General features: G+C 39.8%; 1 protein-coding gene across 1 annotated transcript in view; it reads right to left on the reverse strand.

Annotated features, from left to right (window-relative positions):
• RAB28 (RAB28, member RAS oncogene family) overlaps nt 1-14,785 on the reverse strand; it is a 146,583-nt gene that overhangs the window by 11,216 nt on the left and 120,582 nt on the right. The window contains exons 6-7 of the mRNA XM_019526422.1: nt 5,940-6,043; nt 2,486-2,563 (exon numbers count right to left, since the gene is read on the reverse strand). Of these exons, the coding sequence (XP_019381967.1) occupies nt 2,486-2,563; nt 5,940-6,043 (182 nt within the window). The remainder of the gene's footprint in view (nt 1-2,485; nt 2,564-5,939; nt 6,044-14,785) is intronic.

The following is a 14,785-nucleotide window of genomic DNA, read 5'->3' on the forward strand; positions in this document are numbered from 1 at the left end:
GCTGTTCAAACTGGGGGTGGGGCAAACTGGAAATGTCAGTGGCAAACCCAGAAGTGCCACCAGCACTTCTCTTGGTGCCCCCACATTCTCAGGAAGGGCACTGGCCATTGCCCCCCACTCCCTGGTTGGCGAAGGCCAATCTCAGCGTGGGGCACATGCCCCCCTCCCATTTCCACCCCCCACATCTGAGGCGCAAACACAACTTCCTGTCAATGGGTAGTTGTGTTGAGACTGGGCAGATGGGCTAGGGACAGACATTACACATCAACCAGTTTAACTGATCAGAAACTGGTTTAAACCTGTAACAGAACAGATATTCAGTGCATATAAACCAGTTTGAAAATGGCTGAAACTGTTTTGAGATAAACCTGGCTGAAGGTAGTATCATCAGACTTAACTGATTTGGGGCAAACTGCTTTATGCAATGTCTGTCCCAGACCTATTCCTGGTTTAACTTAAATCAGAGCCCCCCAGTTGTCCACCTGCTGGAAGCTGCATCGATGCCACAGCCCTGGGGAAGGTTGGGAGGGGTGGGGAGAAGCAGTGGTGGAACGATAACAGCTGGAAGTTTCTCAACCCTAGCACAGCTCCTCTGTTCAGCCCCAGCATGAGTATGGGCACAAGGAAAGTCCTCCATTTCTATGGGTCAGTTGCAGAGGCCTTGTGAGCCATATGGCACTGCTCTCTGCCTCACATGTATTTTCATAAGCGGTGCTGTGAAATAAGGCATGTAGTAACTGAAGAACTGACGCAGTGAATATTAAGTGACTTGTTTGGTTTTGGACAAGAAATTTGTGATATACAAAACAAATCTCACTTCTCCCAAGTCCCTGACCCAATCTATAGTCACAACATCTTTCTTTCTTGGAAGAGCCTAGTCCCATCTCTAGTTCCAAACAAGGCTGAAAGGGGATCTGGTGGCCATTTACAAACTCACTGGGGGGGGACCAGTGGAAATTGGGGGAGGCTCTGTTCCCTCAGGCACCACCAGGGGTTACTAGGAATAACGGCCACAAATTGTTAGAGAGAAGGTTCAGTCTGGACATCAGGAGGCATTACTTTTCAGTTAGGGCTGCCAGGCTCTGGAATGGGCTCCCAAGGGAGGTGGTGCTCTTTCCTACCTTGGGGGTCTTCAAGAGGCAGCAGGATAGATATTTGGCTGGGGTGTTATGACCCCAGCACTTGTTCCTGCCTAGAACAGGGGGTCAGACCTGATGATCTGTTTAGGTTCCTTCTGACCCTTAGCACTATGAAACTATGCTTCTGGAAGATGCTGGCTCTCAACCAGTATCAGTGGTCATTTTCCATTGTGTAACTAGGACAATTACAATTTTCCCTCTCACAAAATGTCTTTCTGATAATTTTTTTTGAGGATTTGAGAGTGTTCTTTTTGACACTTTGAAGATCTGAGACCAGGGCAGAGTCCCAATAACATTAGAGACAAATGCCAAGAAAATTTGAAAACAACTGATTTTCAGTGTAATAAACTATCTCCACACATTCTGCAATGAAAGAAAATAGAAAGTGTCTTAATGAAAAATACCAGAAGGATACTCTACTAATCTTTTCTACTTGCATGCATAATACAAATTCAGTTTTTAATGGATCTTCTGCTTGGCTTTTTCAGTGTGTATTATAAACTATATTTTGCCCTTCTGATATTTAAAATAAAGTTTTCTAGCTAACCTCTTCAACATAAATTTTATATGTTGCTTTACAGAAACCCTTATTTTATATTATATATTTATTATGTATTTTAGCAAACTAAAGAGCAAGCTGTACATGAATGGGTTTCACTTAAATTTGGGGCTTATTTGGATTACTGCTATACATTAATCCCAATCAACCATCCAGAATTTTAAACAGTTGACATAGGTCTATTTTGGTATTACAATAACACTTAAAAAACATGCATTACTGTTCCAAAGTCAGGATATTGTAAAGGTTACCCGTGTATTACAACCCTTATTTTTAAGAATTTATGAAAGCAGTTGTGTAAAAGCTTTTTGGATTTCACACACAAGCCCTTTTGAATATACAACCTGAACTGAAAATGTTTAAACACCTGAATATGAAAAACCAGAGTATTTTACTTAGAAGATTGACTTTTTAAATATTGCTGGTGCTTCTAAACAGTTTTCATTCATTAGTGTGAAGTATATACTTACACTAACCTAGGGGATATATAGATATGCACACATGTATGTTCCAATTTATATGTTACAGCTCAATTTAATTCCAAAGAAAGATAAAGCTCTTCAATTAATTTTCCCCTAATTTATCATGGCACAAATTCTGCAATTTTACCTTTTCTAATTATGGAATTATGAGGAATAAATACACAGGAGAGGTTGTAAAAACACACAACTGAATCAACACATGAGATTTAGCTCACTTTGAAGGAAAATTTATTATCTGCTTATATTTAGACTGTTTTAACAGTAAGCAAAACATCTATGAAAAAGCAATATATCAGGACAATCACCTGTGATTGTTCCATTTCTGCTTTGTTTAATTTGATGCCAAGGATTTCAGCAGCAATTCTCTGAAAGCACAGAAAGACCTACAAAAAAAAAATCAATTTAAATGATTAAAAACAGACATGCTCAAAGTAGTTTTTAATACATCAAGCCTTTCCCGAACTGTAAACAATATGTAAATATGTAAAAATTGGCCTGTGCAAAACTAATCTGAAAATAACTTCATCTGGTAAATGAACAAGGTTATTCACAAAAGTTCACTTGAAGTATATTTTACCAGTGCATTGTGCCACTGAGACAAGTTTCTGAACTACAGGACAACAGGTTTTAGTATCTACATTTTGCAAGCACTAATGCATATGAGTAGTCAACATTTAAAAATAAGCATAAGCCAAAATGTTTGGAAGACTACATCTTAAATTCATAAAGTGTTTTAAGAAATGCCATTATCTGGTTAACAAACACCTGGTTAAGAAGCATCTATGGCATGGGGTAGCCAGTCCCTGAATCAGAACTGGGGCAGTAAACAAAAATAGGTAATAGAGAAATAAAACCCCTGTAACAAAGAAAAAAAGTTTGCCTTCTAGTCAGATATTTGGGCTGAGTCCACATTATGCACAGAACTAGTTAGAATACAACAAACAATAGCATCCATAGTAGCCATGCTGAGCCAGTTCAAGAAATTTTGCATATCTGCACAGTATTCATACCAACAGGGCACATCTACATGACATGTTGACTCCAAAGCAGACTAATTAGCTCCGCATTAAAACATCAGCATCTCCATGTGCAGCTCTATTAGGCCAGAGTAAACTAATTAACTTCAAAGGATAGTACTCCCAAATATAAGTACTATCCTGCAGCAGAGTACATTAATGTGCCTCAAGGCATATGTAGACAGTGACCAGGCTGGCTGGGACACAAGGGCGCTACAGTGCAGAGACTGCCTACCAGCTAGCCCCATACTGTAGCACCTTTATGCTCAGGCCAGCCCCTCTACTGCACTTTTTGTTGGGAGGGAGCAGCCCCAGGCGGCAGACTGACACCCCCCAGGTCCCTTGCCACCTGGGGCTGTGCCACCCCAGCTGAATGTACTGCGATCCCAGGCACGCGTGTAAATGCTGCACCCAGGAGATAAACTGGCACAAACGGCACTGGAGTTTATTCAGGTCCATTAATTGCATGTGTAGATGCGCCCACAGTGGCCTAAACTACTCCCCCTCTGAAGATCTACCCACAGCTCTAATACAGATCCCTAAATAATTGGGTTTTGGGAGACATCAGGCCAAAGGAGTCCATTTTGCAACATAGAGGATGAAACTTACATTCTTCCAATCTAGTCAGCTTTGGTAAGGCCTCACTTTGAGCAGTGTGTCTACTTTTGGGTACCACCTTTGAAGAAACATGTGGACAAATTGAAAAGAGTCCAGAGGAGAGGAATAAAAAGGATTAGAGAGCTAGAAAATATGATATATATAAAGAAAGACTGAAAGAGCTGTGATTACTAACTCTATGGAAGAGAAGACTAAGGAAGGAGTTGATAACAAGTTAACAGCCTTCATAAACAAAAAGGTTTGTTATAAAGAGGATGGTGATCAATTATTCTCTATGTCCACTCAGGACAGGTAAAATAATGAGTGGGCTTAAACTGCAACAAGGAAAATTTAGGTTAGGTAACAGGAAGAACAGACTAACTAAAAGGGTGGTTAAGCACTGGAAGAGATTAGGTAGCAAGGTTGCAGAATCTTTGTAATTAAAAGTTTAAAGTGCAGGTTAGACAAGCATTTGTCTGGGATGGTTTAGACAAAGATGATCCTGCCTTCAGCAGTATGCTGGAGTAGATGACCTCCTGAGATACCTTCCAGCCCTTTATGTTATGATTTAATCATATACTGTTGGGCAGTAGCAAGAATATTTATTACAATATTTCAGATAGTCTAGCTCTACACTGACTGAAAGAGTCAAAGCCAATTAGCTCAGTTTTAACCATACATAAAACTTTGACCAGATGATCTACTGATGTTCTTCAAGCCCTGCTTTCCTGTGATTCTATGGTGCATTACTGGACCCTACCAAAAGAATTAGTTGTTTCAGACAGTCTGTAGTTGCACTAACCCTAAGATGTTTAAAACTGACCTAGTCTAGCTTAGATACACTCACTAGGAAGAAGAGTTAAGAGCGGAGTGAAAGCTTTAATACTGTCGCTTAAGAGCAGATACTTGCACATATAACAAGGTAATGTATTCTTTTATGTTCAAGTTTTCTTACATGTTTGAGATGTCAATTAAAATGCATAATTAACTCCTATAATTCGTAGTTCAGTGACAAGTATGAAGGTTCTATCAAAAATGTTTAACAATATAATTTTTTTAAACTGTTAATTTGCTTATCACTGATATAGTGCATCACATCAACTCCAAAAGGAATCATTACCTATCTGAAAAAGAATGAATTATAGCATGAGTATACCATATAGAATATGAACAAGGATCTACACACAAAAAGCTTCATGTTTCAGACATTTTTTTAACATGTTTGGGCAAAGAGTCCATATATATATTTAAAAAATATCTGAAACATGAAGCTTTTTTGTGTGTCGATGGGTGTGTAGATGTGACCAGGGTCTATGGCCAAACATAAAACCCTTGATAACTTGCATTATAATAAGAACACTGACAAACATCACATAATACTGTTTATAAACCTTTTAAATTAATTTATGGCATCCATTCATCAGCAAGTGGTAGTGGATATGAAATTAATAGTGGCATATTATTTTATGCCCTCTGGACAAGTATTTTAAAACATACATGACAAAATATTTTCTGTTATTCAATCATATAGATAGATACAAAATTATACACTAAATGCAATACAAAATTTACTAATTTAGTGAAATGTGACATTTATTTAAATGTTTTTGCATGCCCACTGACAAAGATATGTGACAAAAGCACATAAATTTACTTTGCCTACTGTAGTCAATGAAACCAGAATGTATTTCTGTATCACTCAACCAGCCATACTTCCATTATGATTCATTGACTAAAAATGTGCTTTGCATCAAGACCTGAAGATCAGTAAGTTCAACTTTAAATGGACCACCAGGGGGAGCATGCCTCTTGGCTGGGGACCCTCTACTGAAAATTCAGATAATGTGACCTCAAGCTTATTTACTAAGAGATTATCAGCAGAGAGAAATCAGCTGGTTTACAGAGGAAGAGACAGTATAAAAGGGAGCCAGATCTTAAACTCTTCACAGATTAAAGTCAATAATTTATTTCAAACTACATGAGATTTCACAGTAATTAACAGAACAGTTTTAATATATTACACCAAAAAAATCTAGGCACGTGTGGACTTCAGTAACTGAAATTCATTAATGACCTGATATTTGGAGACGGTAAAACTACTACATCATACCCTATAATTTAAAAAAATTATACTTGTCTTACTTACAGAATCGCCTGTCTTGGCTGACACAAAATGGCTACTGAAACCATTTTCCTGGCAAAATCGTTGCTGTTTGTCAGCTTTCACTGTTCGCATATGCTCCAAATCAACTGTAAGAAGGTTCAAAGAAATGGAGAAATTACTATAATGGATCCCATTAAAATTTAGATACCTGTCTAAACAGCTATTAATTTAAAATGCTTACAATAGATACAATCTTTACCTTTCACACAAATATATGAATGACAACCTTGAGCTTTTATAATTACCTGCTAAATGAAAAATAACCCATTATATAAAATGTGTTTTTATGCACCCAACATAAATTACAACAAACACTGATCTGTCAAATGCAATAAATGAAATTGAAAAATTAAGACTGTTCCACTACAGATACACATGTGCAGCTCTGACTGACTCTCTAGGAGCCATATGGGGGAGCCTGAGGGAAGAACCAAGCTCCAACATTCTGCTTGCAAAAACTTGCACTTGGAAGATTCTATTATTATTCAAATGCTGCTACAAAATAAGAGTAAAAACTTTACAGAATATGTCTGCCTCTATGTAGTTTTTCCAAGTTAAAAAAAGAATGTGTTTTAAAGAATTTTAATACAGAACAGTGCAGCAGAAGTATCCATTACATTAAAACAACCACTAGAAGTGCACTAAATCAATACTGACATTCCATTATTTTCAATCAGATTTTTCAGTTCCACAAAGCTAAATTTCATCAAAAGTGTTATTAAAAATGTAAAATGCATATTTTAAGAGCGATATGCATTACTTTCATTTTTACCATTTTATGCCCATTAGAAATCAGGCAAAGGTTTTAAACAATATGTTTCATTGAAAAGCGCTCATTGCTTAAAACACAACATGGAACTCAAGTCTTGTACAGGTTTTATTGTGTACATTCCAATTTCTCCAAATCTGATCCTAAGGTAACTGGAAGCTATATTGAACAGTTTCTCTTTTTATTGCATTACAGTGCCTATAAGGGTGTTGACTCAATGCCGTCAAATTATAAGGCAAATATATTCACAAGGATTTAAGGACAACTAGGCTCTTTGAGTCAATACAGGAAAAAAAAACTTAAACTGATTTCCTGAGGAAGGGACCCAACTGACTTGTAAAAACTTGTAAATTTGCAAATCTAGTAAGTCTGCATAATAGTGTCATTTGATTATCAGCTGAAAAAATGTTCTCATACTACATAAAAGGCTTTATTTAAAAATGATATTGGAGGTCTTTAATTTGTAGGCTCTGGAGATTTTCTCTAGGAGATTTTTGGTCTAACAGGGGATTCCTATACACCATTTATACTGCTTACCTTGGTTAATGTGGAGCTTTTTGCCACATGTTGCTGTTCCTTACACATCAGTGAGGCCTTGTTTACAAGAACAGGCCTAAAATCGTCCAGCTACCACAGGCATTAATTTGTGGAAGACTAAAATACTAAGCTATTAACACTAATGTTTATAGTACTGCTTTTTCATAATATTGAAGCTAGAATACTTATTTAACAAAAATAATAGGAACAAATACAGTTACTAAGCTCCAACTTAATTCAATGACCATTTAAAAAAAAACCAGACACCTAATGTAGCAGTTACTTGATTTTTTGCTCTTGAAAATAACATCTATTACAAGGAGTGGTTTGAGCCAAGTTGTCTTTTAAGCAGAAAACACAGAATACTTTCTATGTTAAATTATTTTTAGTCTTCACATATTAGGTTTAATGTGAGGCTGGAAAAAAAACAACATGCTGGAGAACTGTTTGAGGGGAAGAATTATTTTTTTATTCAACATTAATGGGACAAGCTTTAGAAGGGCCTCAAACCCAGACTCTAATTTTATTTTATTATATTTCTTTAAATTTATTAAAAAGTGCATATCCAAACTCTCGACACCTGTACAAATAATGAATGCACAAGCAAAAAATTTTTTAGAGCAAAGGACACTGCTGCTGATGCCATTTAACATAACAGCTCTCCTAACAGAACAATATGCCAACATTATAGTAAAGATTCCACCAGCAACAATACCCAACAAGTGACACCAGAACACCCTTGACCTCGCTCCCAGAAAAAAACATCAGGGAATACAGGAGCATTCCAACATGCTTAGAATAAATAAAAGAATTCCAAAATCCAGAGGCCTTCCCAAAAATACCTGGTAGCTACCCTTTCTCCATTTTAAACTAAGAAACAATCAGTTCAAGCAGTTCCACAACTACATGGTATTATGATAATTATCCAGGAGATATAATCATAGAAAGTTAGGGTTGGAAGGGACGCTGGGAGGCCATCTGGCCCAACCCCCTGCTCAAAGCAGGACTATCCTCAACTAGATCATTCCAGCCAGGGCTTTGTCAAGCCAGGCCATAAAAAACTGCAAGGAGGGAGACTCCACCACCTCTCTGGGTAACCTGTTGCAGCGTTTCACCACTCTCCTAGTGAGAAAGTTTTTCCTAATATCCAATCTAAACTTCCCTTGCTGCAACTTGAGACCATTACTCCATGTTCCTTCAGGTAAGCCACGGCCAACATCATTCATGCCACAATTCAGCATTGGTTTTCACTTACGGCATGTACAGACATTTGCTCTCACAGGATAAACTCTTCTGGGAGTGATTTCATTCCTAGTTATTCAGGAGAAACTGTATATCTGTTTAAGTCCTTAGTTTCAGCAAGGAATTTAAGCTGCTGGGTAAGGGCTTAAAGGACCTGACCCATAACGTTTTTTAAGAGATGAGTAACTTAAGTACACGTATAGTTCTACTTCACCAACACCTTAAATTCCCTGTTGAAAGTTTGAGAAAGTCAATAAAACCTTAGAGAAAGGTCATAACTGGGTTATGTACCTCTAACATAAGTCCTGCATAATGTGAAGATTTAGATACTAGGCACCTCTAACCCTAACACAAAACAGTGAGCAAATATAATCTGTGTCACAGTTTAGTAAAATCTGTGCAGAAGATGAAGAAGGTATGGAAATGGGTAAAAGAAACAATGGGATTCACCTGCATGACTGTAACAGAAAGAACAAACTGGAAAGCAGTGCCTGTAGGGAGATGAGTAATAGGACAACCTGAGCAAGAGTTAAAGCAACGCAAGTAATTTAGCTATAACAACTTTACTACTTCCGTTTTTCACTATGTAACAGGACTATTATTATTCTTTTTTTTTTAAAGTCCTTTAGCAGACACTGTCTCGTTTCTTATGCAAAATCCAGAAATGAAGATGCATTAGAGATTCCAATATTTTCAAAGCAGGATATCCAGTAATAAGTTTAGTATACCTCATCATTTCCTGAGCACATATTTAAACATTTCTACATTTGACTGTTGTGCCAGAAGCCTGGAAAACCAAAATCATGCTATTGCAAATCTTTATCTCCCTCATACATCAAGGGTGCTTGTTGTATTTTCCATTTGCCTTGCAAGTGGAAAACTGTTGGTTTGAGAAAGCTGCCAGCAATATGGATAAGTGTACCATAGCAATCCTGATCTTGCCATTGGATATACATTCAAAGCTATTTTGTAGTATCAAATATTCAAAAAAGGCCATACATTCTGATGTTTAGGAACCCTCAATAAACCCCAATTAAGAACAGATTATCCTTGTATATCAGATCTACAAGTCTTCATCCATCTCTTTCTCTCTGACACTGAAATTTTTTGTATATTTCATGAACCTATCATCCACCAATGTGAGGATTAAATTAATCCAGGCAGCAAAAAAACCTAGAAAGTGCAAGCAATGAAAAAAAGTTAGTGCAGAGCAGGTAGGGAAAGATGGACATCATTTTATTTGTTTCATTCAGAGTGAATAGTTATTCTAAGAAAAGAACAGATTCTTAAAACTATAAAATGTTAATTTCAAAATAATTCATTTAATTATATATTTCACTCTGATCATTAGACCTTAGGCAGGATGAATTATTTGTTCATATTCTGTCGCAGCCTATGCCTATCAGTTAAAAATATATGGATGAAATATGACTGTTCCATTAAAAAAAAAAAAATACAAATTACATAAAATTACTTCAAGTGCTTTGATTCCATAAACAAGTTGAGAATTTATGACAGTCATTGATTTCTATAGAAATTAGACTTCACTAATTCACTGTACAGACCGTTTCCAGTCATTGTGGTACAGCGTAGAAACCAAAATAACAGGTCAATAATGCAAATCACTTCATCTGCATGAAGGCACTCCTGAATAATAACAACAAAAAAGCTGCAAAATTCTGAAACAGCAATTTCTAGGGTGCCAACTTTGACTGAATCAACTGGCAACTTTAGTTATTGTACAATGGGAGAATGAAGAAGGAACAAGCCCATTTAAACATGGAATAAAGTACTTACATTTAAGTGTGTTTTAAATGTTGTCATTAAAAACAAATTCTCACAAAGTTGCTGATTAACAAGATGGGAGAAAATGCCTTAGCCATATTAAAACACATTACTGCAAAGTCCCAGCTGTTTCCTAATTTAGGGAGTACCTAGATTAAAATAAAGTTGCTTGCCCCTACATAGCATAGAGATAGGCCAATTAATTAAAATACTTTCTTAAAATAAAAACAGTGGAAATGATGCTCACAGCGCCACTTGTATGCTTTTTTTACTGCACCAGCACCACACTGCCTACCAAAATCTATCTGATTTCAATTGTCAGCTTTCTGAAAACTGTATAGTATTTTTGTTGTTTGTGTTTAGTGTCCAGGACAATAGGGTCATCACCCATTGCTTGGGGCCTTAGATGCAACAGCAATACAAGTTAACAAAAATGATAAAAATGCCAAAAGATGGACAAATTAGAACAGATGGTCATTCCACATTTCCAGTTGCTGTATGAAACACAATATGGCAAAAACCATAGTGGCTCACTAGGTGCTGGTAAGTAGGGCTCACTTCCTTGCCTTGCCCACACTGGGTGCCTGGGAATGCAGATGGCTGGGATGGTGGAAGTGGGGAAACCAGAGGTTTAAAGACTCCTTCCCCTCTTCAGCACATAAACACCTGGTTCAAGGTTGCACATTAGATGCCTTTGTCCACATGAGAGCTAGAGCATCTACTCCATGACAGACTGGTCTTTGGGGGACACCAGATCCCCAACAGGTGGGGGGGGGGTCCCCCAGCAGTTGATCATCAAGCCAGCAGCAAAACCAGAAGCCACTTCTGGTTTTGCGGCTGGGTTTCCAGGAGGTGCACATGCACCCGTGTGCACCCCCTACGCATCACCAATGGTCTAGTCCCTTCCTAAGGGTAGATGACAAACCGAGCAGTGGTGGTGATCATTATCCACCTGTTGCATAATCTCTTTGTGGTTAGAGCATTCGCCCAGAAAGTGAAAGATCTGGAGTAAAATCCCTCCACTTGAGGTACAAAGTCTTATTTCCTACATCCTGGAAGAGTACCCTAAACGTTATGCTAGAGAAAAGGCGAAGGCAGCTTCCTCTTGAAGCTGGGTTAATGGGCAGAAAAGGAAATACTAACAACACAGAACAACTGATTAATTATGAATTTCCAATACTTCCTTAATTCAGAATCACCCCTCTGAATTACCAATACCACTTCCTGCAAGAGTCATATTCTCTTTGGAAGTTTACTGAGAAAGTTTTGAATTGGACTGATGCTGCTTATCTTCTTATAGTGCTTAGGAGTCTTAGATCACCTCTACAAAGTGCATGTAAAACAGGAACTGTATCTAGCAAGTGAGCCACACAATCGTACCACCTGCCAGGCTACACATGCATAGCAGGATGCGCGATTATGGGATCGTACATTAGATCCAATGGCACCATATTGCTAGCAAAGGGGGATCCCAGTCCTGGGCTCTCCCTGCATTGGCAACAAGCAGATGAAAAAACACACAATGGGTGATGAAGACCTGTCAATAGTAGAAATCAACCTACTGATGCTATGATAGGCTGGAGACAAGCCATAAAGGCTTCAGAAGTGAACATAACTGGCTAGTGCTTGATGCGATAAAGGGAAGCAAGTGGAATGATGTAATAGAAAAGTGATCTTTGCAGGAGCCCCATCAGTGGAGGAGGAGGGCTTTAAACTAGGTTTTCTAGGGGATGGAGACCAAAGCCCTGAGGGAAGTGGGTGACCTGGAAAAAGAGCAAGCAGGAAGGGCAACAGGGAGGTGTGCTCATTCCTCCTGAGAATCAGGCCAATCAACTAGTTACCTTAGGTGCCTGTACACAAATTCACGAAGCCTGGGAAACAAGCAGGAAAAATTGGAAGTTCTCGCAGTCATAGAAATATGCTGTGACTGGAGTAACAGAGACTTGGTGGGATAGCTTGCATGCCTGGAGCACTGTCACGGATGGGTATGAACTGTTCAGGGGAGAAGAGGAGGAGGAGTTACACTTGATGTAAGAGAGTCATCTGATTGCTCAGAGGTCCAGTATGAAATCAGAGACTGGCTTGTTGAAAGTCTCTGGGTTAGGGTCAAAGGAGAGAGCACCAAGGTTGATGTTGTGCTGTGTGTCTGCTATAAACCACCAGACTAGGAGGAAGTGGTGGATGAGGCTGTCTTCAAACAACTAGCAGAAGTTTCCCAATTCCAGACTCTGGTTCTCATGGGAGACATCAATCACCCTGACATCTGCTGAGAAGGCAATATAGCAGTGCACAGGCAGTCCGGGAATTTTTTGGAGAGTGTTGGGGACAACTTCATGGTGCAAGTGCTGAAGCAGCCAACTTGGGGATGTGCTCTTCTTGACCTGATGCTCACAAACAGGGAAGAATTTGTGAGGAACGTACTAGTAGATAGCAACTTGGGCAGCAGTAACCATTAGATGATTGAATTCAGGATCCTGAGGAAAGGAAGGATGGAAAGCAGCAGAGTAAGGACCCTGGACTTCAGAAAAGTAGAGTTTGACTCGCTCAGGGAACTCATGGGTAGGATCTCCTCAGAAACCAGGCTGAGGGAGAGGAGTCCAGAACAGCTGGCTGTGCTTTAAAGAATCTTTACTGGGCAAGTAGGAAAAACCATCCTGATGCACAAGACTAGCAAATATGACAAGACCAGCTTGGCTTAGCAGGGAATTCTTCAGAAAACTAAAATCACAAAAAGAAAGCTTATAAGAGGTGGAAACTTGGACAAACAACTAGGGCAGAGTATAAGAGAACTGCTCAGGCATGCAGGGCTAAAGTCAGGAAGGCCAAAGCACAACTGGAGTTGCAGCTAGCAAGGGATGTGAAGGGTAACCAGAAGGATTTCTACAAGTATGTCAGTGGCAAGATAAAGATAAGGGAAAGTGTGGGTCCCTTACTGAATGGCAGAGGCAACCTCATGACAGAGGATGCAGAAGAGCCTGAAATGCTCAATGCCTTTTTCACCTCAGTCTTCACAGGCAAAGTCAGCTCCTAGGCTACTACACTGTGCAGCATGATTTGGGGAGGTGAGCAGTCGACAGTGGTGAACAAACAGGTTAGGGACTATTTAGAAATGCTGGATGTGTACAAGTCCATGGGGCTAAGTAGGATGCACCTGAGGATGCTGAAGGAGTTAGATGATGTGATTGCAGAGCCACTGGTCATCATCTTTGCAAATACTTGGCTATTAGGAGAGGTCCCAGATGATTGGAAAAAAGAAAACATAGTGCCCATATTTAAAAAAAGGGAAAAAAGGAAGATCCAGGGAACTACAGACCAGTCAGCCTCACCTCAGTCCCTAGAAAAATCATAGAGCAGATCCTCAAAGAATCCATTTCTAAGCATTTGGAGAGGAAGGTCATTAGGAACAGTCCACATGGATTCACCAAGGGCAAGTCATGCCTGACCAACCTGATTGCCTTCTATGATCAGATGACTGGTTCCGTGGATGTGGTGTGGCTAGCAGATATAGCATACTTTAATTTTAGCAAGGCTTTTGATGTGGTCTAACACAACAATCTCATAGGAAAGCTAAGGAAATACAGGCTGGATAAGTATACTGTAAAATGGATAGAAAACTGGCTGTAACATCAGGTTCAGAGGGTAGTAATCAATGGCTCAATGTCTAGGTGCACTTGGTATAAAGTAGAGTGCCTCAGGGGTCAGTCTTGGGGCTAGTTTTGTTCAGTATCTTCATCAATGATCTTGAAGATGGCAGAGCAGTGTTTCTCAACCCATGAGTCGCAAGAATATTTGAAAGGGTTGCAAGCAAGTCCCAGAAAAACATGCGAAAGCATGGGTTTTCCCTAGCAGGCTGGCATCATTCCAGCCTGCAAGGAGCTGCTTGGGATGACTGGGGTAGGTGGACATGCATGTGTATGTGCGCACATGCACACGGCTGGCATTCTCCTCCTCTCTCCAGCCTATGCTGGGGCTAGATTCACAGCAGCCACTGCTCTCCAGCCCAAGCAGGACAGGAGCAGCTGGAGGCCTCCATCTGGTGGAGCTGGGGGTGCGGGTAGGGGGGTGTGGGGTGGGAGTACAGGGCATCAGCATGGCCTGTGGAGGCAAGGGACTGTGGACTAGGAGTGAGGGCACCAGCAGGGCCAGGGTACAGTGGCTTGGGAGTGAGGGACACTGGCAGGGCTGTAGGGGGGGTGGGTCAGGAATGAGGGGCATTGGCAGGGCCAGAGGGCTGTGGCTTGGGAGTGAGTGGCATCAGCAGGGCCACGGAGCTGTGGGTTAGGACTGGCCATTGATGTTTACAAATGGGTCCTGGTACAAAAAACGTTGAGAACCAATGACAGAATGCACCCTCAGCAAGTGTGCAGATGACACCAAGCTGGGGGGATTAGTAGATACGCTGGAGGGTAGGGCTAGGATTCAGAGTGACCTAGACAAATTGGAGCACTGGGCCAAAAGAAATCTCATGAGCTTCAACAAGGACCAGTGCAAAGCT

This window comes from Gavialis gangeticus, unplaced genomic scaffold (genome assembly GCF_001723915.1).
Source record: "Gavialis gangeticus isolate Ggan-Ray unplaced genomic scaffold, GavGan_comp1, whole genome shotgun sequence".
In the NCBI taxonomy this organism is placed as follows: Eukaryota; Metazoa; Chordata; order Crocodylia; family Gavialidae; genus Gavialis; species Gavialis gangeticus.